The 25,072-nt window shown below is 42.3% G+C and overlaps 1 protein-coding gene across 1 annotated transcript in view; it reads left to right on the forward strand.

Annotated features, from left to right (window-relative positions):
- LOC147710726 (Golgi integral membrane protein 4-like) overlaps positions 1–25,072 on the forward strand; it is a 100,282-nt gene that overhangs the window by 50,708 nt on the left and 24,502 nt on the right. The window contains exon 3 of the mRNA XM_086921457.1: positions 8,653–8,711. Within this exon, the coding sequence (XP_086777583.1) occupies positions 8,653–8,711 (59 nt within the window). The remainder of the gene's footprint in view (positions 1–8,652; positions 8,712–25,072) is intronic.

Consider the following 25,072-nt stretch of genomic DNA (forward strand, 5'->3'; position numbering starts at 1 on the left):
GATAGCTTGCTGCAAAATAACGAACCAGACCCAGTTAGGTAAATTTGCTTGCTTTATTCAGTCAAGTGCTCCGTCTGCCATGACGCGTTTCGGGCCCTGAAGCCCTTGATCACATGACATGGTCAGCCAATCCTTGTGTATTTAATGTGCATACAGGTGTCATCTGACCACCGGGCCTGTAGAGATAAACAACAGACTTCAGCCTAATCCTGTATCACATCGGCTTCATGATGTTTTCCTACATAATGTAAACAGTTTTCAAATAATGCAAATGTACAACATTATCTCCATTCTTTCTCACCCTCTGACACCCTAACATTAAAATGCGGTTATAACATACAGCATTCTAATTTTCAGTGCAAATTATCTCCTAGTGTGCAAATCTCGCAAATAAATAAATAAATATCAATAAAACCAACACTTTTTATCATACAATAATTGTAAACAAATCATGTTCTGTTAATATTTATACAATAAATAAATTAATTATTTGTGCAAATAAGCAAGATATGTGCAAAATTCGCATCGAGATTTGCGCAAAATAAAACAATGTTTTTACGGGGGATATGGAGAGGGTGGTGGGTGGGGAGTAAATTATAATAGTGCCCAAGTGGGCTAAATCGATGTTCAGGATAACTGCCTCTAAACTGCCCTTACATAGTGGTTCAGTTCCTGTCGCACGTTTCTAGGAGTCAAACATATAGGACAAAGTGCATTAAAAAAACAAAACAATTTTGTGTTTTTCCCTTTCACCCTGTGAAAAGATCTAAAAACTGTTCTTCTCAATTTCATAAAAAATCAGTCTGATGCTCTGACGACTCTCTCTATTCATACTCATACACTCATGAATATTTCATGGTTCTTATATAAATGCTCCCTCCAATTGATGTTTTTATAGGCAGGTATATAGGTCCTCTGTGGTGTTAAGGCCATTTGGAGTCTTAGTATTCAGTTCTAGGATGTACCTGGTTTCTAGTACTCTCAGGCGGGCCTCCCTGTCCCCTCCCCTCCGGAGTGGCAGTACTGTATCTATTGCATAATAGCTGAGGCAGCCTAAGCGTCCCTTGTGGCAAGAATTGATGTGTCGCGCCACAGGGTAAGACGCGTCCCTGTTTCTGACCGCCCGCATGTGCTGGAGTATGCGTTTGTGAACCTGCAGCTTGGTACTACCAACATACCGCAGGCCACACGCACACTCACACACATACACGACGAAGTCAGTCTTGCATGTTATTTTCTTGGTTATAAGGGGTGGCACCTCAGTGAATGGGGTCATGTACGAAGTTTTGTTCTTCCCATTGTGCATGCTTTGCATATGGTGCACTTAATGAACCCCTTACTTTTATGCAACCAGTTGTCCTTGTTGGCTACTTCTGGGCTACTCTTCACAAGCATATCGCTCATTGACCTGGCTCTACTGTAAGTGATCGCTGGACGTTCTGCCAGAGTTCCACCTATCACGGGATCCCCCTTGACGATGGGCCAATTTCTGCCAATGATTTTTTGTAACTGCCTGTGTTGACGACTGTAAGCTGTAATCAGTCTTGGTTGGCCACCCTCACCACTCATTACTTTGCGGTTTCCATCCGGTCCCCCCTCCAAATCAGTGGTGGTACCTAGCTTGTTGGCCCTCTTCATGGCTTTTTCAACTGTGATCAACGAATAGCCCCTTGCCAAAAATCTTTCTTTACTGCTCGCCTGCGCTGCTGAACACGACTCCTCTGTGCTGCATATTCTCCTGATCCTTAGCATCTCCCCATAGGGGATGCTTCGGATCAGGTGAGAGGGGTGGTGGGTGGATGCATGCAAGACCGTGTTACCTGCGGTCAATTTGCGATGCAGCCTTGTCTGTAATTTACCCTCCTCAATGTGCACCTCCACATCAAGAAAGTTGACATTACTTCCACTGATCTCCCCAGTGAACCTCAAATTCAAGTTATTTGTATTAACATCAGAGATGAACTGCTCAGCCTCACTCTTTGACACCTCCATACTAGAAAGAGGTCATCAATAAATCTATACCATGACACTATGTTGTTTTTCATTACATCAGCAAAAGCGACTCCCAGGACCTGCTCCTCCCACGGCCCCATGTGCAAGCACGCGTAGCTGGAGGAGAAGCAGGCCCCCATCGCTACTCCTCTTAACTGCTAAAAGAGTTGATTCTGGAACAAGAAATAGTTATTGGTCAGGCACACCTCAATCATTTCCTTGATCATAGCATTATGATCTAACATACAAGCTGGTCTATTGTTAAAAAAATGAGCCACTCCCTTCAGACCATCCTGATGGTTGATGCTCGTATATAATGTTGTCACGTCAAGTGTGATTAGTAAATAATCCTCCTGCCAAACTACTGTTTTTACTTTCTCCAGAAAGTCCATAGTGTCTCTCAAGTAGGATGGTAAAGTTTTAACATGCTCCTGGAGAAAATGGTCAATATAGCGTGATGTATTTTCAAAGGCTCCCTGTCTGGCCGAGATGATTGGCCTACCTGGTGGTTTTAACAGATCCTATGAACCTTCGGGATCATGTAAAACACCGGCATTACTGGGTAATTCATCTTAAGGAACTTAAGTTCATCACCACTCAAGAGTCCTTTGCTCTTCCAACCATATAACTAGGAATTGAACTTGTCCCAAGCTGATTTCGCCTTTTGTAAATCGCTCCTACAATAACATTGCCTGTCATTGAGCTGTTTTAAAGCCTCCTCCATATACAGGTGCAGGGGCCAGAGGACAATATTTCCCCCTTTGTCCGATTGCCTGATGATTATATTGCTCCTGCTCTGTAATTTCTTCATTAAACTACCATAGGCATTGTTATTTTTTTGATTTTTCTTATCCTCGCTCAATGATGATTTGTGGAGCTTTTTTACCTCTGCTGTTACAAGTTCATTAAATACATTGATATTTTCATGGACCAATATTGGATTGAACGTTGATTTAAGTCTAAATGGAGTTGCCCCTGGGGCATTAGTTCTCAAAGGTCTCTCTTCGTCCACAGCCCCCTCCGTCCAGCCTTCCTTATTCAGTTCTTGCAAGTCACAATGAAGACCATACTCCCCCACTGTGACCGTCATAGATTCAACACTCCCAATGTCATTCATAGCAGAGGTTTTGCGGGTCTTGCTCTTATTTACCAGGTATAGTTTCCTCAGTTTTAGCTTTCTTACGAATTTAAAAATGTCCATCCTGGTACGGGCATAGTTGAAGGTACTGGGTGGGCAATATGTTAGGCCTAATCACAACGTTCTAATCTCCCCTGGACTTAAATGCATGTCTGTAAGATTTATTACTGTCATGGCATCTCTTACTTGTTTCATTGCCGGCGGTTCCATCTCTTGCGGATTTTCAGCTTTGGCGCTGGATCTCCTGCTGGGCCTTGTTATCCTGCACTTCCTGCGCTGCCTGCGCTTGAGGTTGTTACTTTGGTTGCTGCAGAGCTTGCGGCGTGGGATCTCAGCGTTTGTTTGTGGTCGTTGTGAAGGCAGTCCACCTCCTGAGCCAACAACCGCTTTGTAAACCCCAACTGCCTGCTTGCTGCCCGTTGTTCCGGTTCAGAGTCACTGCCCGCCACAGAGCTGATATCAGTAGAGGACGCTGAGGTATGTCCTGTATTTATGGCCCCCTGCGGTGTTTGTGATGTGATGGTGCTTTTGGGGGGATCATACTTTCGTGAGGCCGTAAATATACGCCCATTCTGGTAGTCCAGCTTGTCAAGCTGGAACTTGAAAGTTTTCCGTTTTTTTATAACGTCCTCTTCTTTGGCCAGCCTCACTAACATTTCCTCCCTAAGTTTCTTTCCTTGTGTCTGTTCGGCCAATGCTCCGATTTGCTCATTCAGGTCCATGATTTTCTTTTGCACATTCACCCCATCACTTTCCGCATATTTGATGAGTATCCTTAATAGACGACTCGAGTTGACGAGATTACACTGCGCCCATTCTTGCAGCATATTCGGGTCGGGATTCTCGAAGCTGGGGGCCAGCATTATACGCAAGCCGCGTGGGATACGACCCACCTCCAAGTAGCGGTAGAGAGACTTCTGCTCCCACCACTTGGCTTGTTCTGTCCTCATGGCCTTCTCCAGCTGTTTAAATAAATCCTGTATTTTTCTGCCCCCTACTTCGGTTTGTGGTATGCTACCTGGGAATTGAGCATCACTTATTGGTGAGTCGTCGAACATGTCGACTGCTGCCTCCTCTCTGTTCCTGACCACGTCTGTGGCGGCCATTGTGATGCACTGGTTTTATTTCCAACCTTACAGCACCCGGTCTGTCGAGCCCCTTGTCCAACGTGGCACCGCTCGTCAGAACCGGCCTTACTCCAGCACTGGCGCGTTGTTTTTTGCAATCACTCCTTGAAGCCGGTTGTTTCTCCTGGTATACACTCAATCACAGCCGTGAGAGCGTTTTACCTTCGGTCTCCGACTCCGGGTGGATGTTGCTTGCCGGGGGTTGAAGCGGCTGCTCCTACCGGAGCTGTAGATGCTTCCGGGTCACCAGTCGCTTTGCTTCCTTCTGCTTCACCCTGTCACTGGAGGGGTCCGTTAATACACCTAGAAGCTCACCGGTCTAGAAACATTACAGGAACTCCGTTTTTTCTGACAGCTTGCTGCAAAATAACGAACCGGACCCAGTTAGGTAAATTTGCTTGCTTTATTCAGTCAAGTGCATCACTCCGTCAGCCATGACACGTTTCGGGCCCTGAAGTCCTTGATCACATGACATGGTCAGACAATCCTTGTGTATTTAACGTGCATACAGGTGTCATCTGACCACTGGGCCTGTAGAGATAAAAAACAGACTTCAGCCTAATCCTGTAACACATCGGCTTCATGATGTTTTCTTACATAATGTAAAGAGTTTTCAAATAATGCAAATGTACAACATTATCTCCATTCTTTCTCACCCTAACATTAAAATGCGGTTATAACATACAGCATTCTAATTTTCAGTGCAAATTATCTCCTAGCGTGCAAATCTCGCAAATAAATAAATAAATATCAATAAAACCAACACTTTTTATCATACAATTATTGTAAACAAATCATGTTCTGATAATATTTATACAATAAATAAATTAATTATTTGTGCAAATAAGCAAGATATGTGCAAAATTCGCATCGAGATTTGCGCAAAAAAAACAAAGTTTTTAGGGGGGATATGGAGAGGGTGGTGGGTGGGGAGTAAATTATAATATATATATATATATATATATATATATATATATATATATATATATATATATATATATATATATATATATATATATATACATACATATATATTTATATATATACATACATATATATTTAAATATATATATATATATATATATATATATTTTTGGCAACTTATTTCCAAGGAAAGGTCTGTGCTATCTACTCACATTTTAAGACACAAACTATCACTGACCACCTTTTACCACCCTCACTAACCGCTCTTAAAGACAGTCGTGAAACTGCTACCTCAGCTATTGACACCAAAACCATTCCGACTTTCCACAATTTTAGCCAGGTGTCCCCGGAACTGGTATCCCACCTTCTCACTACCATCAACTCTGGCTTCCCGGATGATCCTTGCCCTCCATCTATATTCAAACTATCACCTGAGATTATTGGCTACAAGCTTACTGAGATCTTTAATGCTATGTTCAAATGGGAGTATTCCCTTCCATTTGGAAAAAAACTGTTATCAAACCTTTAATCAAAAAAAGCACTCTCGATCCAACTAATGTCACCAGCTACAGGCCCATAGCCTGCCTCCCTTTTCCAGCTAAAATTGTGGAAAAAATCATGAATGCGCAGAACAACGCTTTAGATGACTCTCAATTCGGATTCAGGAGAGGACATGGAACAGAAACCGCCCTAATTAAAGCTTCTGACGAAATCGGATGATTTTAAATGGTGTGGGGGTGGCAGTTCTCATACTGCTAGACCTCTCTGCGGCCTTTGACACGGTCGATCATGTTACTTTGATCGAGCGTGTCACGGCAGCAGGAATATCACGATGTGCTATATCCTTTCTTTCCTCGCTAATCAGTAAACAGTCTGTATCTTTTGGCAAATTCAACTTGTCACCATTTATCTTGCCTTGTGGTGTTCCCCAGGGATCCTCGCTAAGTCCGACACTTTTTAACATCTATGTGTCTGGCTTGGCGAGGATCAATAAATCGCATCACCTGGCTTTAACATCATACACAGACGATACTCAACTGGTGCTGGCTGTTAATAACAATGGACAGAAAATGGCCCGCAATTTCCAACTTGGAATGATTGCAATAAGTGAGTGGATGACTGAGAATTGCCTTAAGCTAAACTGATGGTCTTCAGCAATTTCTCTCCGGCCTTGTCTCCCACATGGTGGCCAGCAGATCTTGGACCTCCTCCCACTCCGGTTGCCAAGGTCGGAAACCTGGGTGTCATTTTTGACAGTAAACTGTCATTTATGCATCATGCAAACGCAATGGTTTCCTCCTCGTTCTTCACTATAAGAATGATTAGGAAACTTATCCCCTACCTTCCTATCAACATGATTAAAACTCTGGTCAGCACTCAAGTGATGGCACGCATCGACTATTGCAACGGACTCTTTGTTAACGCTCAAGAAAGAGTATTGAACAAGCTGCAGTTGGTGCAGTATGCGGCAGCCAGATTGATTACAGGGACACCTAAGTTCAAACCAATTTCTAAAATCATCAGACAGCTCCATTAGCTGCCGGTAAGACACAGAACAAAATTCCAAGCCTTATGCATTGCTTTTAAAGTAAATCTTGCCTCTGGACCGGCTTTTCTGAAACAATCTCGATGTCCTTACAGACCGGCACGGTCTCTACGATCCTCCACAGCAGGCCTCCTAGAGGTCCCAAAAACAAAGAAAGTATCAAGGGGTGACAGATCTTTCATAATTACAACCGTCAAACTTTGGAATAGCCTACCATATCAAATTAAGATCAGCACATCCTTGTTAACATTTCGTAAGCAGCTAAAGACTTGGCTTTTCAATCAATAATCCTTGCCATACAGTTAGTGTATCCACAAGCGCCGAGACACCTACGGGTATTTGTGCGCTCAATAAAACTCCTAAATAAATAAATAAATATATGTAGATATATATTTATATGCAAGCAATAATAACACAAATGGAAAATCCAACAGTTAAATGTATGAATAATACTAAAGAATAAACAAGCAGCAAATAATATGAGATAACACTCAAGAAAATATAATATGGGATGTCCTGCAAGAGATCAGAAAGATATATGTACACACTAGATACATCAATGTATTACTTTGGATGTGCACCTCAATCATTCACACGTCACAAAGAAAACACCTCAAATGATCAAAGCTACGAGCCACACATCACAATGGCAATAATCAGAAATGTCACTTCACCCGATCGTTCACTCGACATCCTTGCCAATTTCCGCTGGGGGGCCCATTCAAAGCTGGTTTGGACTCTCGACCGGGACTCAAGTTCCATTTGTCTTACAGCAGTACGTCTACTCTGTAAGTGAGCTCCCAGCTGTCAACAAACCTCAGCTTTATGGTCTCAAAGCACACACTAGAAGGTTCAAGAATCTTTCCCCTGCACCAAAGGAATACTACTAGGACTGGCCGGCTTCAAAGCAAGTATTCCATGGCAGGAAGGAGTTACCACGTTCCCTTTACATTCTCGCATGTTCCAGCCTTTATCTTGATGAAGCTCACAAAAACCTTCCAGGGTAAGTTAAACAATCTCTCACATAAACTATCCTTGAACGTGATTAACCCAAACAACTCGCAAGCGGGGATGGCACGCAGATAAAGCTCAAGCCAGGCAGAGTCAGAATTCAGGATGACATGAGGCCATGCAAAAGCCAATAGTAAGAACTTAATCATACCACTAATGTGCTATAAGCACCACTGCTTATAGCATCACATACTTCATCAATCAATGTACAGTACACATTTGTGCACCACTGCTCATAGCACTGCACTTCGAGACCAAAAGTACATTCCACACCTCTTTCTATCATGCTTTCAAATGCACATCCCACACGTTCTGTTCTTGGCAAGGCTGTTCTACTCCCTGACCACTCCCACTGAAAGACTGCTAGATTACAAGAAAGAAACCTTTAAGAGAAATGAGGCATATGGAGGAAATCGTACATTCAGGCTAGGATAAAATAACACACCAAGGTCAATTAAAATGATGGTAGTCAAAGGTCCTCACAGGGTGTCAGACCACAAGAGTGCCTCTAGCACTACAGTACATCACTTTAACTATACAAATTGAAATGACAATTAAAGTTGCTTAATAACATATGAACGTATATTATTTAAGTATATGATTCATCTATCCTACACTATAATTGCATGCTTTTATGATGCAGCAAATAAGTTCCCACATTTAATTTTTCATGACTCACCGTGTGAATAGTGCACATTTATTCATGTGTTATTCAAGATGTCTCATAATCAATTTATATATGTCACAGGCTCTAGCTGCTTATCAGCTGCATCAATCTCAAAACCTTGCACTGTGTGAACACCAGAATTGTTGACTTTCTCAGTATTTAAATACCTTCCACCATTGTATAATCTATAAGCTGGCGATTAAAGGCTATTTTTCACTAAAGTTTTTTCCCCTCTTTTGGTCAACAGATTTTGAATTATATAATTTAGAATTTCAAAAATTTCAAGAAGCCCTGAGCAAAGAGAAGGTGAGTGTGAGTGAGTGTGTGTGATCTTGTTTAGCGAGGTACTAAGTTTGGTGGTGGCTGGGATATTTTCTGTATTAGATGCCCCGTTAAGTGTGCTCCTTTTACTTTTGATATTACAGATTTGCCGCCATCACTGGGTAATAGTTCCTTAGCTGCAGGCTGAGATATGGACTAGGTTATGTGGTGTTGAGTGGAATGCCCAACATGACTAGTCTATGGTGATGATTGGCATGTTTGGTGGAGGTAGGCTCATGCCAGGCACTAAATGGAACATGGCGGCTGATTGGCGGATGGAACATGGCAGCTGATTATTAGAACCTTTTTCTTTTGGCCATACCTCCACAGCAGATTAAATTTGCTGCAACCAATTGTTAGAGCCTCCTGCTTCTGCGAAAATCTTTTTGTGAAATGGGATGACTATCTCAATCAAGCAGGCACTGTTTGGCCGCCTTGCAGGAAATCTGTATAGAGATTTTTCCTTAGTACCTTTTCACCCTCTCAAATGAAAGTTACATGCACACCTTGTGAAGGGAAGAGGCGATCTTGAGAAAACTCTAAAGGGTTGTTTTACATGTTTACTGCAAGCTCCTCTGCTACCTATTTTATATTTTACGTGCTGTAGAAAATAAGCATTTCTCAGGGTAATACATGACACAGCCATAATAAGGATTCCAGAAAATCTGTACTTATGTTCCTCATTTTCACAGCAAGACTCACACCTCTTCAGTTTAATTGATTTTAAGAAAAAGCGCAAAATAGTAAGACCTGAAGGACAAAACATGCGTTTGTGCGCTAAAGGTGGTACTCCTGTTGAGGGGTGTTGGTGTGCTGTGCTGTAAGTGAAATTTTGTGTTTGGCTCCTATCGGACATTCTCCATGCTATAGTGAGAAGCTGGCACTAGAAGAGTCTGGGAGTCGGTGCCTGAGCCCCTCACATAAAGAAGGTCACGGAACTGAAGTCCAGCAGACTGGGAGGCAATCACAGTCCATATCAGAGGGCCCATAGAGTACGAGGTTGTCACACACAGTCTGTATGAAAAGCCTACATACGGAGAGGGTTTCACAGTCTGTATCAGAGTCCACAGACTAGGAGGGTATCCCAGTTGGTATAGGAGCCTACAGACAGGGAAGGTATTTCAGTCAGTATCAGGCCCAACCGACGAGGAAGGGATCATTGTCAGTATCAGACCAAACAGACAAGGAAGGTTTTTCAGTCAGTATCAGTCCCAACAGACGAGGAAGGTATTGCTGTAAGTATCAGACCCAACAGACGAGGAAGGTATCGCTGTCCTTATCAGACCCAACAGATGAGGATGGTATCTCCGTTAGTATCAGTGTTCACATACTATCAGGATATCACAGTCAGTATCAGTGTTCACATACTAGGAGGATATCACAGTATGTATTAGAGCCAATAGACTAGGAAGATATTGCACTCTGTATCAGAGTTCGCATGTTAGGAAGGTATCACAGTCTGTATCAGAGTTCACATATTAGGAGGATATCACAGTCTGTATCAGAGCCACATATTAGGAGGGTATCACAGTCCATATCAGAGTTCACGTATTAGGAGGGTATCACAGCCATATCAGAGTTCACATATTAGGGGGGTATCACAGTCCATATCAGAGTTCACATATTAGGAGGATATCACTGCCGTATCAGAGTTCACATACTAGGAGGGTATCACAGCCGTATCAAGAGTTCACATATTAGGAGGGTATCACAGTCCACATATTAGGAGGGTATCAAAGTCTGTATCAGAGTTCACATATTAGGAGGGTATCACAGTCCGTATCCGAGTTCACAGACCTAGGAGTGTATCATCCTCAGTCTCAGAGTCCACAAACTAGGTTTTTATCACAGTCAGTATTGGAGTCCACAGACTAGGAGGGTATTACAGTCCGAATCAGAGTTCACATATTAGGAGTATATCACAGTCCATATCAGAGTTCACATATTAGGAGGGTATCACGGTCCGTATCAGAGTTCACACATTAGGAGAGTATCACAGCCTGTATCGGAGTTCACATATCAGGAGGGTATCAGAGTCCACATCAGAGTTCACATATTAGACAACAAAAAGAAGGAATCAAAGCATAAATGCCTGCACAAGTCTCAAAATTGCCTCTCAAATAACATGAGAAAAGGTGCAAAAAGGGCTGGAGGCACAATTCCCTACACCCCCAAAACTGGGAAGCAGGTCAAGACCGTCTTCCACAAACCAAATATACACAATAGCCCAGCACACTTTTGTACGTAAATATGACAATGATATAATAATCAGAAAGCAGAGCTTGTTCCAAAGATGAGTCGAGGCTGTATTAAATTTGATTCTTTATTCAATTCTTTTAAAAACTTTTGGAACCGCCAACGCGTTTCGTCCCGTCCAGGGACTTCTTCAGGGCTACAAAAGTACATATAAAAAAGACCATTTACAAAATTGTACAAATAAATAGTAATTTTTTACAAACATCAACAATACGAGAACACTATTAAAAAAAGGAGAAACAATTAATTTTACATATGTATGTCCTAAAGCATATATTATCCTGTTCTTATACACACATGAACTCATTTTCATTATGATTTCATAGTTTGTAAATCATTTTTAAAGCTCCAGACCATATCGAATATGCAGAGTCAATATGGAGAAGGGAGGTACAACTCCATATATATACACTGAACACTGTTTATGCATTAGCTCCAAATGTGCATATCTGATAGTATATGAATGGGCAAATTCTAAGCTGTGTTTGTTTATCAGTAGTATTAACCAAAAATGAAGAGCTGTGAAAAAGTGTCAACAGATTAAAAGTTGCAACACTAATGTATTTAGAAGTATTTTCAGAATTTTCTGAGGTCGTTTAAAGTTAGGACTGCTTACTTTAAGTAATCAAGCAACGGCGTGGTTTCTCCATTGATTTTAAAATTTCAAATTTGATTCGACAAGACTTCTCATAGAAAGGCAAAGTATCCTATGGAAAGAAACAAAAGATCAAACTAAGTAGATGGATGTTGGGGTCAATATCCCATATTAAATAAGTGCTAGACAATCCTATGTTAGATCCTCATGCCACAGTATATACGCTGATTCTACACAACTTTTAAGGCTATGAATATTCAAAAGTTTTATCTGTCTAATTTTTATGGTCATAAATCTATTAAAAGGAACAGTATACACAAAATGTGTAATATAAGTTATGCCAGCTTTTGTTATAGGCTGGGCAGAAGTATGGACAAAAATTATCTAACTCATATACAAATTCTATTATAAGGTGTAACATTGTTAATTTAAAAAAGGTGCAAAGCAGAATAATCAACAATTTCTTTCTCTCAGGTATGGTGCTATGCAGCCAAAAGTGCATTTTTTTTGTCCTCATTAGCCAATTAGTCGTTCCAGGGGTGCTCCAACCGCACGACACAATCGGCTCTGTACCATTAAGAAACCAGAAAATGTTTTCATAACCTCCAGAAAGGCAGGCCTGATGTCTCAGCGAGAAAGAGCCCCACACGAACTATCTCCATTCAAGCCCATTATTGGCTGATGGTCCAGTAGCATTATGGCGTGGGGTGCTTCCCATTGGACTTGGAAACTTAGGCTTAATCATCGGACCCGGGGAAAAAAAAAACCCCGGGTACTCTAACTGTTCCGTCTCCACTCAATTAAGAAGTTCCAAAATCTCACAGTACGGGGGCTACAGGTTCTGGCTAGATCTACTTTCGATGTTGCATAGAGTAAAGACAACCAGTCCGCATGAGTCGGTGAGATGGTGTTAACCCAATTTATGCAAATTTGTCTTCTTGCTAGTAGAATAGCGTAGTACAGAAACTCTCTTTCTAAACCCTTGATGTTATTATTTAGCCCAAAGATGATTAAAGACCATGAGAAAGGAATAGAGATTCTAAGAATTGATTCAAGTGATGTCTTGATTTCTTGCCAATATATAGTGATGTTCGGGCATTCCCAGAACATACGTAGGTCTGAAGCTGCTGGGAGAAGGCATTTGCTGCAAAACTTCCCTGGTTGGAACTTAGAAAGCTTTTTGGGGGAATAGTACGCTCGATGTAGTGTAAATAATTGGTTGCGCCTCAACCATGCAGGTTTTATGATTTTATAGAGAAGGCTAAAGGATTCTACCTATTTCTCTTCTGCTTGGGGTTCTCCGTCTCCTCCCCATAATTCTTTCCGGAAGGTTGAAATCGCCCTCAACTTCTTCCATGATGTTCCAATAGTGAGAGGCAACCTCCTTACCTCCATAGAGTTTCTCAACTAGGTTCTTTTCTAGAGAACTATATCCTCCAATTTTAACCTTTTTCTTAATTTGAGATTGCAACCAACTGGACAGTTGTATGTAGACGAACCAGGATAGGGGTGAGGTTACCCTATCTGTAAATGATTCCCATTCCATTAAGGATCCTCCTGCTACTAATTCTCCCCATCGTTTTATTCCTGCTTCCGATAACACCGTTTAACCGTCTCAGTATATTGCGAAGAGAACCCTGGTAAATCCCAGATCTGTGCGTAGTTTGAAAAATATGCTATCCCGACCTTGGATTTAATTTGAGTCCATTCTTTTAGGGAGCAATGTAATGACTTTAACCTAAATTTTTAAAGAATCTCTAATGCCCAAACTTAAATAGGAATCCGTCCAATGGAAGATCGGAGCCCAGTAGCATTGCTTTGAACATACGGCCATTTGAATTGCCTAGCGGGATCTTTAATAGCATCCTGGAGTGGGTCAGATGGAAAGCCCAAGCATAATATTCCAGGTCTGGCAAGGCAAAACCTCCCTTTTCTCTCCTCCTTCTTAACTTCTTCCATGCCAGCCTGGTTGACTTATAGCTCCAAATAAATGAGTTGATGTTTTGTTGGCATTTAAGGAGTTGCTTATTATCGAACATTAGTGGAATGGTATTGAAGGTGAATGTGTATTTGGGGAGGATGGTCATTTTCACTAAGCTGGTTCTCCCATAGATGGTGAGAGGGAGAAAAGACCAAGATTTCATCAATGCCTTGGATTCTCGGGATATCCGATCCAGGTTAGTATGAGTCAAGAGGTTTAAGTCTTTTGTGATTTTGATCCCAAAGTAGCGGATTGAAGATTTTACCGGAAGCTAAAGATTAGTAATGTTCCAAGCCATTATATCTGTTTTTACCCGGCATTTATTTCATAGCCTGAAAATTTTCCAAATTCCTCGGCCCTTTTGATGACCGTAGGAAATGCCTGGGCCGGGTCCGTTGTATAGATGAGAATGTCATCGGCATAAAGTCCGACTTTCTTCTCCCATCCCGAAAAAGAAAAAGGCAGAATATTAATGTCCTCTCTTATAGTCTGAACAAATGGTTCCACATAAATATTAAATAAAAGAGGGGAAAGAGGACACCCCTGTCTTGTCCCTCTGCTGATTTCAAAGGGGCTTGTGCGTGTGCCATTAATTAACAGGCTGGCTCTCGGGTTTTTATACAATAAGCTTACCGCTCTACAGAATTTAGGGCCAAATTGAAACTTTTCCATGACTGCATTTAGATAGGACCAATTGACCCTATTGAATGCTTTTGTTGCATCGAGTGTCATAATAGCGAGGGGCAAAGGAAAGGTTGAGGCAATATCTATCGCTCCGACTAAATCATAAGTTAAGTCAGCCAGTTGTTGGCCTCTAATAAACCCCTTTTGATTTTGATGAATAATTGTTCCGATCTCTCTTCCCAAACGTGCAGCCAAAATTGTCGAAAAGATCTTATAATCGTTATTGAGAAGCGAGATTGGACGATATGATCCACAATCTGCTGGGTCCTTACCTGTTTTTAAGATTAAAGGGATATTTGCTTCTCCCCAAGAACTAGGTGATGTCTCACCCCTAATTAGTATATTATTGAATAAATTTGTTAGAATCGGGGTGAGAGTAGAGTTAAGCACTCGGTATAGTTCTCCCGGAATACCATCCGGTCCTGCAGCCTTTCCCTGTTTTAGTTGTTTAATAGCACTTTCTACTTCTGCCTCCGTTATCTCTTTATCTAAATTTTCAGACTGTAGCCTGTTCAGCTTTGGAAGGTTCACCCTTTTCAGCCACTCAGTTCTTTCCTCGATATTGATATTAGTGTCATCTGTATATATGTTTTGGAAAAAAGTACTGAAGGCTTCACCTATTTCGAGATCAGTCTTCCTGTTATCTGTTTCTCCATCTAGCCTCACTTCTTTTATATGGTTTCTAGTCTGGTCCACTTTTATTTTCCAAGCTAGCAGCTTCCCTGCCGATTCACCATATTCAAAGTGGGAAAGCTTACTGGCCTGCCATCGTTTGTTCAATCTCTCCTGCAGTAATGTTTCTAATTTATCCCTTAGCTCCCTTTTCTTTTCTAGATTTACCGAAGGCGCTTGATCTGCAGACTCCAATAGGGCCAGATCTTGCTCTATAGTTGATAACTCCTCTGGGTATTTCTTGTTCCTGTAGGAAGCCCGGTTAGTGATACAACCCCTTATATATGCCTTCGATGTCTCCCACACACTAACCAGAGAGGTAGAATCTATATTCCACTCCAGGAAAGGGGCGGTTTCAGATATAAGGTGTTCTCTTTCCTCTTCCTCCAGTAAGATGGTGCGGTCAAAAGATCATGAAGCATAAGTGGGTTCCTGATCTAGCATTATCGAGAAGAGAATAGCTGAGTGGTCTGAGATATGCTGAGGTAGATACGTTAAGTTCTTTATAGAGTCTTTTTTGGAGAAGCTGAAAAGAGCATAATCAATGCGTGATTTATGCTTATATTTAAAATTGTGAAAAGAGACACCCAAGGTTTTCACCCAAGGTGTATCTCTCATTTTATTGTGGACTACAGCTCTAGAGCTAGGGGATTTATCCAATTTTGCATCCAGCACTAATTTAAAATCCCCCATCCATATTATTGGGTCTGTAATGGTGATCAGGTGGTTTTGTAACATGTTTAAGTAGGAGGAATCATCTTGATTGGGACCGTAGTAGCCCACCAGGGTGAATCACCTTACGTCTAGCTGAACATTGGCTATCAGCCATCTGCCACTCGGATCTGTCCTCCAATCCAGAATCTGAGCCCTAACTCCCTTTTTGAAGATGATGGCTATTCCACGAATACTGGCATTATGATCTGTGCTTATGAATTTATCAACACATTTCAATTTTTTCAATATGTCTGTGATCTCTTGTTTATTTAGATGTGTCTCCTGGATTGTTATGATCTGCGCCGGCGAGTCTCTAAGGTACTGCAAGATTTTATGCCTTCTTCTTCGTACGCGCAGGCCATTTACGTTCCAGGACAGAAATTTAATATCCCTCATTTATCTTTATCAACTAGGTGTCCCGCTTTTCCCATCGTATTATTTCTACTATTTTCTGTCTATTATCTTTTGTATCAACCACTGGCTTTATGTAACACACCCTGGAATCGATGACTTTTAGGAATTTGGTGTTTTGCTTATGAGGATTTTTTTGTGCTTTCACCCCCCCCCTCCTACCCTCCTCCCTCCCCTAGAAACCCCCCCCTACTTACTCTAGCCGGATGACTTGCCAGATTGTCGTCCCCGACATACTCCTACCTGAGGCTCCATCTATTTCGTAAGTTGGTCAATATAATCAAAATTATGTAGGTGGCATATTTATTATTTATTCTTTTATTATTTTGGAAATAGACACAATGGCATCTGAAAGGAAGTAGATCGAGAAAAAGGCTGAAGGGAGAAAAAAGAAGAACCAATGACCGGCACATTCAGTTATATAAATTGTGTGTTATGGTGCTTTAGTCTACCACTTTATGGGCTGTAGTATTTCTTTCTTCTTAGAATTATTAACCCTGTAGCCCTGTGTTCTCTCCCTAGTGTTTATTTTTCTTTTCTCTTTTTTTTTTCCTTTTTTCCCCCTTTATATATATTTTTTTAAATTTTGTTATAGTGCGATTATTTATAGCTCTTTTTTTTGTTTTGTGCGACAATATATATATATTTTTTTTATAAAGCCCCTTTTTTGTTTTCTATCTCCTCCTCTTTTTCCTTTATTCCTAAATGAGATCGTGTATTAAGGGGTTTGAGAAAATTTGCTGATAGAAACTAGTAGTTCATCCGCCTCGAGAGGAGTCTTGATATTGTACATTTTATTATTGAACATGATCTTCAGGAAGGCGGGAAAGCGCATCTGTACAGTGGCTCCTAAAGCTCTGAACTTTTCCATCCGTTGTCCTAGCTCCCATTGCCTATCCAATGTGGTTTTGGATAGATCTGACCTTATTTTGAAGGAAAAGTCTGGGGTCTTCAATGTCTTAGCTTTTAGTGCTAAATTAAGGATCTTTTCCTTCATCGCATATGTTAGAAAATTTACGAGGATCTTTCTGGGTTTGGCCCTGCCAGGGTTAAGACCAAAGGGGTCGCGGTGTATCCTCTGAATATCTGATTCTAATTCTATTGTTGACTTCTCTAAGTTAAGAGCATCCTTCAGCAGAGTCACTACGTATTTCTTAATTTCGCTTCCTTCTTTGCCTTCTGGAAATTTTAAAATCCTAAGATTGTTCCTCCTTAATTGGTTTTCTAGGGACTCAACTCTTTCTTTTACAGCTTCTCCCTCTCTCCGCAGATTCTGGATCTTTGTTTCTGCATGATCTAATTTTGCTTTAAGTTAACCTACCGTATTCTCTAAAGCCCCAGTCCTCTCCGAGAGCCCATCCACTTTGGTCTCTAGATTTTCGCACATAGCCCGAATCTCAGATTGATTTTGCCTTGATTCTGCAAAGCTCTTTTTTGACTCATCAAAACCACATTTAATCTCATTTCTCATGTTGAGAAGTAAGTGCTGGAGGGTACCTTCACTGTCCTCATTGTTGCCCCCTGAACATAATTCGAAATCTTTTGCTACGCTGATAGTTTCTGGTCCCAGGAAGTTAGCAGCCAGGTGATCTGGTGGAGTCTTTATGGCTGTACTGAGTTCTGCGGCGTTGTGATCGATCATTGATTTATTTCCCTGTTCCTGTTCAATTTCCTCTGCTGCTGGAAGCTTAGTGCTATTAAGTGATACTGGTGAGCTAAGTGTGGCAGGAACTACAATAGGGGTGGATATATTTTGTGTGACAGTTGAGCTTTGCGGGCCCTGCGATTCTTGGTTAATGTTTAGGACCTGAGGCAGGATCTTAAAGTAGGATTTCGAGAGGGTGTGATCAGTGTAGCTTTGGTCTTTTTAGATTTACCTTTACTCTGTGCTGACTTCTGAGGTGACTCTTTTTCCCTGTTGCCTGGTCCCTCCACTACCAGTTTGGTGGTACATGGTAGCGAGTGTCCCTTTTCCCCACTCAACTCTTTGTCATGTAATGTCTGTAGTGAGTCTAGCTCCAACTCGGACTTCGTCTCTGTTTCTATTTCGCTTTCAGGGTTCCCTTCCGGCGCGTGTTCTAAATCTGGGTCCACAGTTTTGCCTAAATCTCCGAGAGCTGCGTCCTTCTTTCTGCCCTTCCCCTTGCCCTTTTGCTTCCCCAAGTTGTCGCTAGTGAACCCCTTCTTCACCCCTGATCTCCTCCTTTTGATCTGTGCCTTGTTGCTTTTCTGACCTAGTACTGCAGTGGAAAGGGCTTGCAATTTGCTTTTGATTTGAATCAGATTCGGGGCAGGTACGGGGCAGAAATCTTTTCCCGGTATTTGCACAGCGCTGGTTTCTTGATTCACTAGTACTGGGGAGCTTCTGTCTGTTGTGTCTAAATCTGTATACTTATGGCTGATATGGTCACCCTTGATATTAGCACTCGCTATCTTTTCATTTTTATTTGTGTTTAGGTTCACAATCTTCTTTCCTGTTAACAGTGCTTCTGATGGGACACCCTCCTCCCGAGAGCCCTCCTTACCACACCGTTTTACTGTGCTCGCTCCTCTAGCAAAGAAACTGTGTGTATCCGCCCTCCGGCTTCTCCGCAGCTCCACGGCTGCCGCGTACCAGCCTATAATTTGGACATATGCACAAATGCAGCCAAAAGTGCATTTGTGCATTTGTCCAAATTATAGCGCAATACACCAGTAGTTGGAGAGAACACAGGAACAAAAAATTTTACAAAACGTGCAGCGGATTAGCACTATTTAAATATTTATTGTTATGATCATCAGACTAAGATCCAATGGCAGCCAACCAGGATCTAGTCACCTATTCAAAGGAGAAACCACGCCGTTGCTTGCTAACTTAAAGTAAGCAGTCCTAACTTTAAACGACTACAGAAAATACTGAAAATACTTCTAAATACATTAGTGTTGCAACTTTTAATCTGTTGACACTTTTTCACAGCTCTTCATTTTTGGTTAATTCTACTGATGAACAAACACAGCTTAGAATTTGCCCGTTCATATACTATCAGGTATGCACATTTGGAGCTAATGCATAAACAGTGTTCAGTGTGTATATATGGAGTTGTTCCTCCCTTCTCCATATTGACTCTGCATATTCGATATGGCCTGGAGCTTTAAGAATGATTTTCAAACTATGAAATCATAATGAAAATGAGTTCATTTGTGTATAAGAACAGGATAATATATGCTTTAGGACATACATATGTAAAATTAATTGTTTCTCCTTTTTTTAATAGTGTTCTTGTATTGTCGATGTTTGTAAAAAATTACTATTTATTTGTACAATTTTGTAAATGGTCTTTTTTATGTGTACTTTTGTACCCCGAAGAAGTCCCTGGACAGGACGAAACGCGTTGGCGGTTCCAAAAGTTTTTTAAAGAATTGAATAAAGAATCAAATTTAATACAGCATCGACTCATCTTTGGAACAAGTTCTGCTTTCTGATTATTATATCATTGTCATATTTACATACAAAAGTGTGCTGGGCTATTGTGTATATTTGGTTTGTGGAAGACAGTCTTGACCTGCTTCCCAGTTTTGGGGGTGTAGGGAATTGTGCCTCCAGCCCTTTTTGCACCTTTTCTCATCTTATTTGAGAGGCAATTTTGAGACTTGTGCAGGCATTTATGCTTCGATTCCTTCTTTTTGTTGTCTGTATAGCTTTGAGCAGCCTAGCACAGTCTTTGCCTAAACTTGTGATTCACACAAATTTTGGAAATAATTTAACTATTCCTGACTATGATTTTTGAGGACAATAGGGAGGAACTATTGGATGATTTACTCAATAGAAAGGATGGAGGTACGACTTCGGTCCCTACTCAAAATGTAACAAACAAAGATGGATTAAAAAATAAATTTGTCCGACTAGAGAAACTGAAAAAACAAGAACTCACGTAATGGTGGGATGGCACCGCGGCCAGGGTGACTGACCCCAGAATCTGGGGATCACGGTTCGATCCCCGGGGCTGGCGGCAGATTAGCCCAGCACCATGTGACTCTGGGCAATAGCTTGCTTAATCTTCCCGACGGTCCCCAGCGCCTAGAGACCCTAACGGGTGATGGTTTGCTCTTTACAAATGTGGATTATTATTATTATTATTATTGACCTTGAAAAAATATTTAGAAAATAGACGCATCCCCAGAGGCCTCCGCATACTCATCTTTCCCAACTATGAAGAGATCTAGAACCCGAGTTATTGGGAGAATGGGAGGATGGTTTACATACTACCTCCCATAAAATGATGGATATACTAAACCGTAATTCTGAACAAAGAGTCAAAAAGATTAGGGAAGAAATTCTGATTCTTGAAAAAGAGATAAGTGAGATGAATCTGCCTGATCCAACACAAAAAAAATTGTAATCCTTAAGAAAGAACTGGCAGCATATCAACTATATTTAAAAGGTAAAACACAATTGAAAATAGAAAGAGACAGAAAGGATTATGAACGCGGGCGTATCTTCACGTTCGCCCGTAAATACGATGATGTCCCTACAAAAAGCACATTGACTGCTGCTGTAGAAAAGAAGTCAGTTAGTATCTCTTCAAGTAATACCTCAATTTCTTCCGTTTCCTCCATTGAAAGTAATCCTGGGGAGGGGACTCGTGCAGCCAGCCCCAATCTGAACCAAACCTCTGATTTTTTATGGCAGGTCCAGAGAGTCCGCGTGGGAAACAGAAAGAAAAACATAGGCGAAGAAACAGACGGGGTGGCCAAAAACACAAGATCCGTAACCAAGGCAAAACTAGGGAGCAACTAAAGAGTTTGAATTATGAGATTGTGCACCACTGTGTGGACAGTATGGGACAAGAAGTGGAGACAAATACTGTTAATGTTGTTAATTTATCGTCCAAACAGTTTGGTGATGATGAACTGATGGTTTTGAGCAAAGGTTTAAATTATTGTATAACAGGTAATCAGTCTCTGGACAATGTACATGTGGATCTGTTCCGCTTTGTTCCAAAGTTGAAATTAAAACAATTTTTTTCTGAACGTCCTACTGTCCGTCCTCCTGTTGTAAATATGCCTTGTGTGTCAGAGTATGAAATTTCTGAAATTGTCACCTCACACGTTAATGCAACATTAGAAGATGAAAATCTGTTTAATCTATTTCAACATGCTAGGATTTTGGACATTGAGGAGGATATGAGCATAGATAGTGGACTAAGAAATGCATCCAAATGTATGCCACCAGTTCATGCCAAATCAGCCATTGACACCTTCAGTGTGAGCGTTACACAGGACCTCTATAATCTTGAAGATAGACATGGTGTGAATTCAAAGTGTATCCATCAGCACAACGTCATGAAAAATGAAAAAGCCTTTCTTCAGTCATTTTTTTTTCTTTCATTTTTTGTTTGAATATATTTTATTAGTTTTCCAGTATTTATTGTCAGTATACAATTATGCATTGTGCAAGAGGAAATGGTACACAAAATCTGCATAACACCATAACGACAATACAGCATAATGATGATACATAGTGGGTCATTTAACACATATCACAGTTCTTTCGGCAAAACTGATGGGATATATGAGAAGAAATGTATATTTCAGAGAGTGTGATGTCGTATGGTGTTATTAGCAGCGTAGTCTGGGGTACGGGGATGAGATGTGATGTAAGGCGGCATGTTCTTGTGGTTGCGTGCCTTCCCCAGGTCACTCCCGCCAGCTAGCATGTAGTGCATCCCCCTTTGTGCGGTCGTATCGAGAATGTCGCGGATTAGTTGGGTATCGGTAGCTAATACAATATTCACAACTGTGTAACAGACATGTCACAGGTAAAGCTGCCTTGACATCCGAACATAACCAGTAGGGAAAATTTAAGTCGGGACAAATTAAAGATAAAAGACTCACCAACAGTATGAGGTTTTGGGGGGAGAAACGAAAAAAAAAAGATAACTTAAAGTAGAGGGGTGACGGTGAAGGGCTAATAGCTCAAGAAAAGTGTCAATGTGTGTCCGCGGAGGTATGCCTCGAGTTCGATGTGCTGGGCGTCGCCTACGGTTTCGAGGGTGTGCTTGCGGGTCCAAGGCAGCTGTCCAGTGCGTCTGCAGAGAATGCCAGCAGTCGCCGCTCGTGCTTAGCTCTCACAAGTGCACCTGTATGCAGTGTCCACTAGCTGTTGGGCCCCCCCTATTGCGGATATCAAAGTACCTGTCAGGGTGGTCCCTGGCGTGGTGTTGCCAATCCTGTAGGTCCTGGAAGTCCCCGGGTGGGTGAGGGGGGTGGTGGGGGAAAGGCAAGGGGGAGACTTGCTTCAGCGCCTAGATCCAAAGGCGGGCCATGCCGTGTCTATGGTGGCGTTCCGTGGCAGCCGTGGTATGTGCTGGTGCCGTGGTCCACCCCTGCCAGTGTGGGGCTCCACCTCGATCAGCAGTGTTGGGTCTCGCTCCTAGGGGGATCGCGCCTTTCTCAGCTGTGATGATCTAGAGGTTTCAGGCACAGTCCTGCACTCCGGGCCCCTTCCATGCGTCAGGCAACAGGAGTTGTGGGGCGTAGGAGCGCCAATGCGCGCCAGCAGCTGCCGGGACACCCGGGCACAGGTGTGTTCGCCTAGGTTTAAGTCCGGGCCTCCCGCACCTCGCTTTGTAGGCCTCGCCCTGAGGCCCAGCTCCCCGTTGCAGGCCCCGGCTTCCTGTGGTCGCGCTTGCCGGCCAGGCGGCTTGTAATGTGGCAACGATACCTTCAAAAGGACCACAGCCGTTGGGAGTGTCCACACAGTGCCAAAGCCGGCGAAGGGGCAGAGGATGATGTCCTAACACTACGCCCGCAATTCACAGGCAGCTGCGCTCTAATGGGCGCCCCGCGTGGCAGTTACTATGTGGGTTGGTGTTGCGTTATACCCTCGTCCACACGGGGTTCCATCCTGGCCTGCGATGTGCAGCCACGCTCACCGGGAGTTCATGCCTCTCTCAGCAGTGGCTCCTTGCAGGCGTCATGTGCAGCTCTGCTTTAGGGTTCCATCCAGCTGTGATCTGCAGAAATTGCGGGGCACAGGGGCACTGACGTGTGCCTGTGGTAGCTTGCTTCCCGGGGGTGTCGGCTTGCCTGCCCAGGTCCGATTTTAGGTCCGCAAGGGGACTCCGGCGTCTCGTGGTGCAGGCCCTGCCTCCAGGCCCAGTCTCTAGGTGCGATCCCCAGCCTCTCTTAGTCGGGCCCGCCGACCAGGCGGCGCCCGATGCGGCTGAAATGTCCCTGAAGGGCCCGGAGCAGCCAGGAGCGGCCACATTTCACCAGAGCCGGTAGAGCGGCGGAGAACGATGTCCGGTCACTCCGCCTGTAGTTTGGGCCGGTTACGGATAATGGTGTCGGAGTTTCAGCCCGAGGAAGGGGAGCTCAGGCCGGAGCTCTACCCTTGTGCGTCTGCCGCCATTGCGTGCCTAGCCACGCCCCAAGCCTTTCTTCAGTCATTACGAGATGACACAGACCTTGTCATCCGTGAGGCTGATAAAGGTGGCAATATCGTTATAATGAATTATGTAGATTATGTATCTGAAATTGAGAGACAACTCAACAATACAGAATGCTACATGAGATTACAATCCAATCCAACAAAAACGATTGAGAGAAACATTAACGGAAGACTTACAGAATGGCACGATTTCTGCCTTATAACAGATCTAGAATATAAATATCTTCTAGCAAATAACTCAAGACATCCGTGCATTTACATGCTGCCAAAAATTCATAAAGGGGGGTTTTTTCCCCTTGGGCATCCCAATATAGCGGGATACCTTCTTGCAACCCATAGTATGTAACCTTCCATCATATCTCAAAGATAGCAGAGAGCTTCTCTGCAAATTAGAAGACCTGATATGGGAAGACAACATCTTTACGTTCGTTACAATGGACGTGGAGAGCCTCTTCACCTGTATAGGGTTGGAGGGAGGACAGACTAAGAGCTCTAAATTACTTTCTGTATAAGCGCAATGCATGTCATCCGGAACATACCCAGATTTTGCTTGCAATGGCTGAAATGATCCTTACCCAAAATGCTTTTCTAAATGAGGAGGATTGGTATGTACAGAGACAGGGGAAAGCCATGGGTTCCAGGTTTGCTCCATCCTATGCAAACCTGCTCATGGGTTTGTATGAGATGGAGCATGCCTGGGGCCCAGGCGCAAAGGATTGGATGGATAGTATCTTCTATTACACCAGATACATTGACGATATCTTTCTGATTTGGAAGGGTAGCTCTGAAGAATTCAACAAATATTTCGTATACTTGAATAACAACAACGTAATTTGAAATTGACTACCAATAGTTCAAAGGATGAGATCACTTTTTTGGATCTTAGACTTTATGTTAAAAATCAGAAAATCCAGAGTGACCTATACATTAAACCTACTGCCTGCAACAGTGTGTTGCATGCCTCAAGTTGTCACCCCAAGTCTACACTATCCGCTGTACCATATGGCGAAATGGTGAGAATTCAGCGTAATTGCAGCGAGGCAGATAATTTTGAGCAAAATATACGCAGATTAAAGGGTAATTTTAGACTTCGAGGATATGATGAGGTCTGTCTGACAAGGGCAGAAAATAAAATCAAAAGGCGAACCAGAAAGGACACTCTGATACATAAGAAAGAAACTAAGAATAAAAAGGATCAGGGTCAGTGTGCCTTCATCACAGAATATGGGACCCTTAGTAATCATGTTTACAACATATTACGAGAAAATTGGCATTTATTAAAATCTGAAACTTTGCCAACTGATTTGGTACCTGTGAATCCGAAGGTTGTCTATCGTAAAGGTAGCACAATTAAAGATACACTATGCCCCAGTCATGTCAAAAAATCAAGTCCTGGGCCATCTACATGGCTACATGTAAACTTGGACTAAATAAAAAGAAATCCTTCAAGTACAATGGCCCGAAAGAATTTCAGATAAAAAGTTTTATCAACTGCAATACAACACACACAGTGTATGTCATTATCTATGCGTGTAAGAAAATCTATGTAGGGAGCAGTGCGAGAAGTCTTAAAGTTCGAATACAAGAGCACGTAAGGAACA

Source organism: Lissotriton vulgaris, chromosome 5 (assembly GCF_964263255.1).
Source record: "Lissotriton vulgaris chromosome 5, aLisVul1.2, whole genome shotgun sequence".
In the NCBI taxonomy this organism is placed as follows: Eukaryota; Metazoa; Chordata; class Amphibia; order Caudata; family Salamandridae; genus Lissotriton; species Lissotriton vulgaris.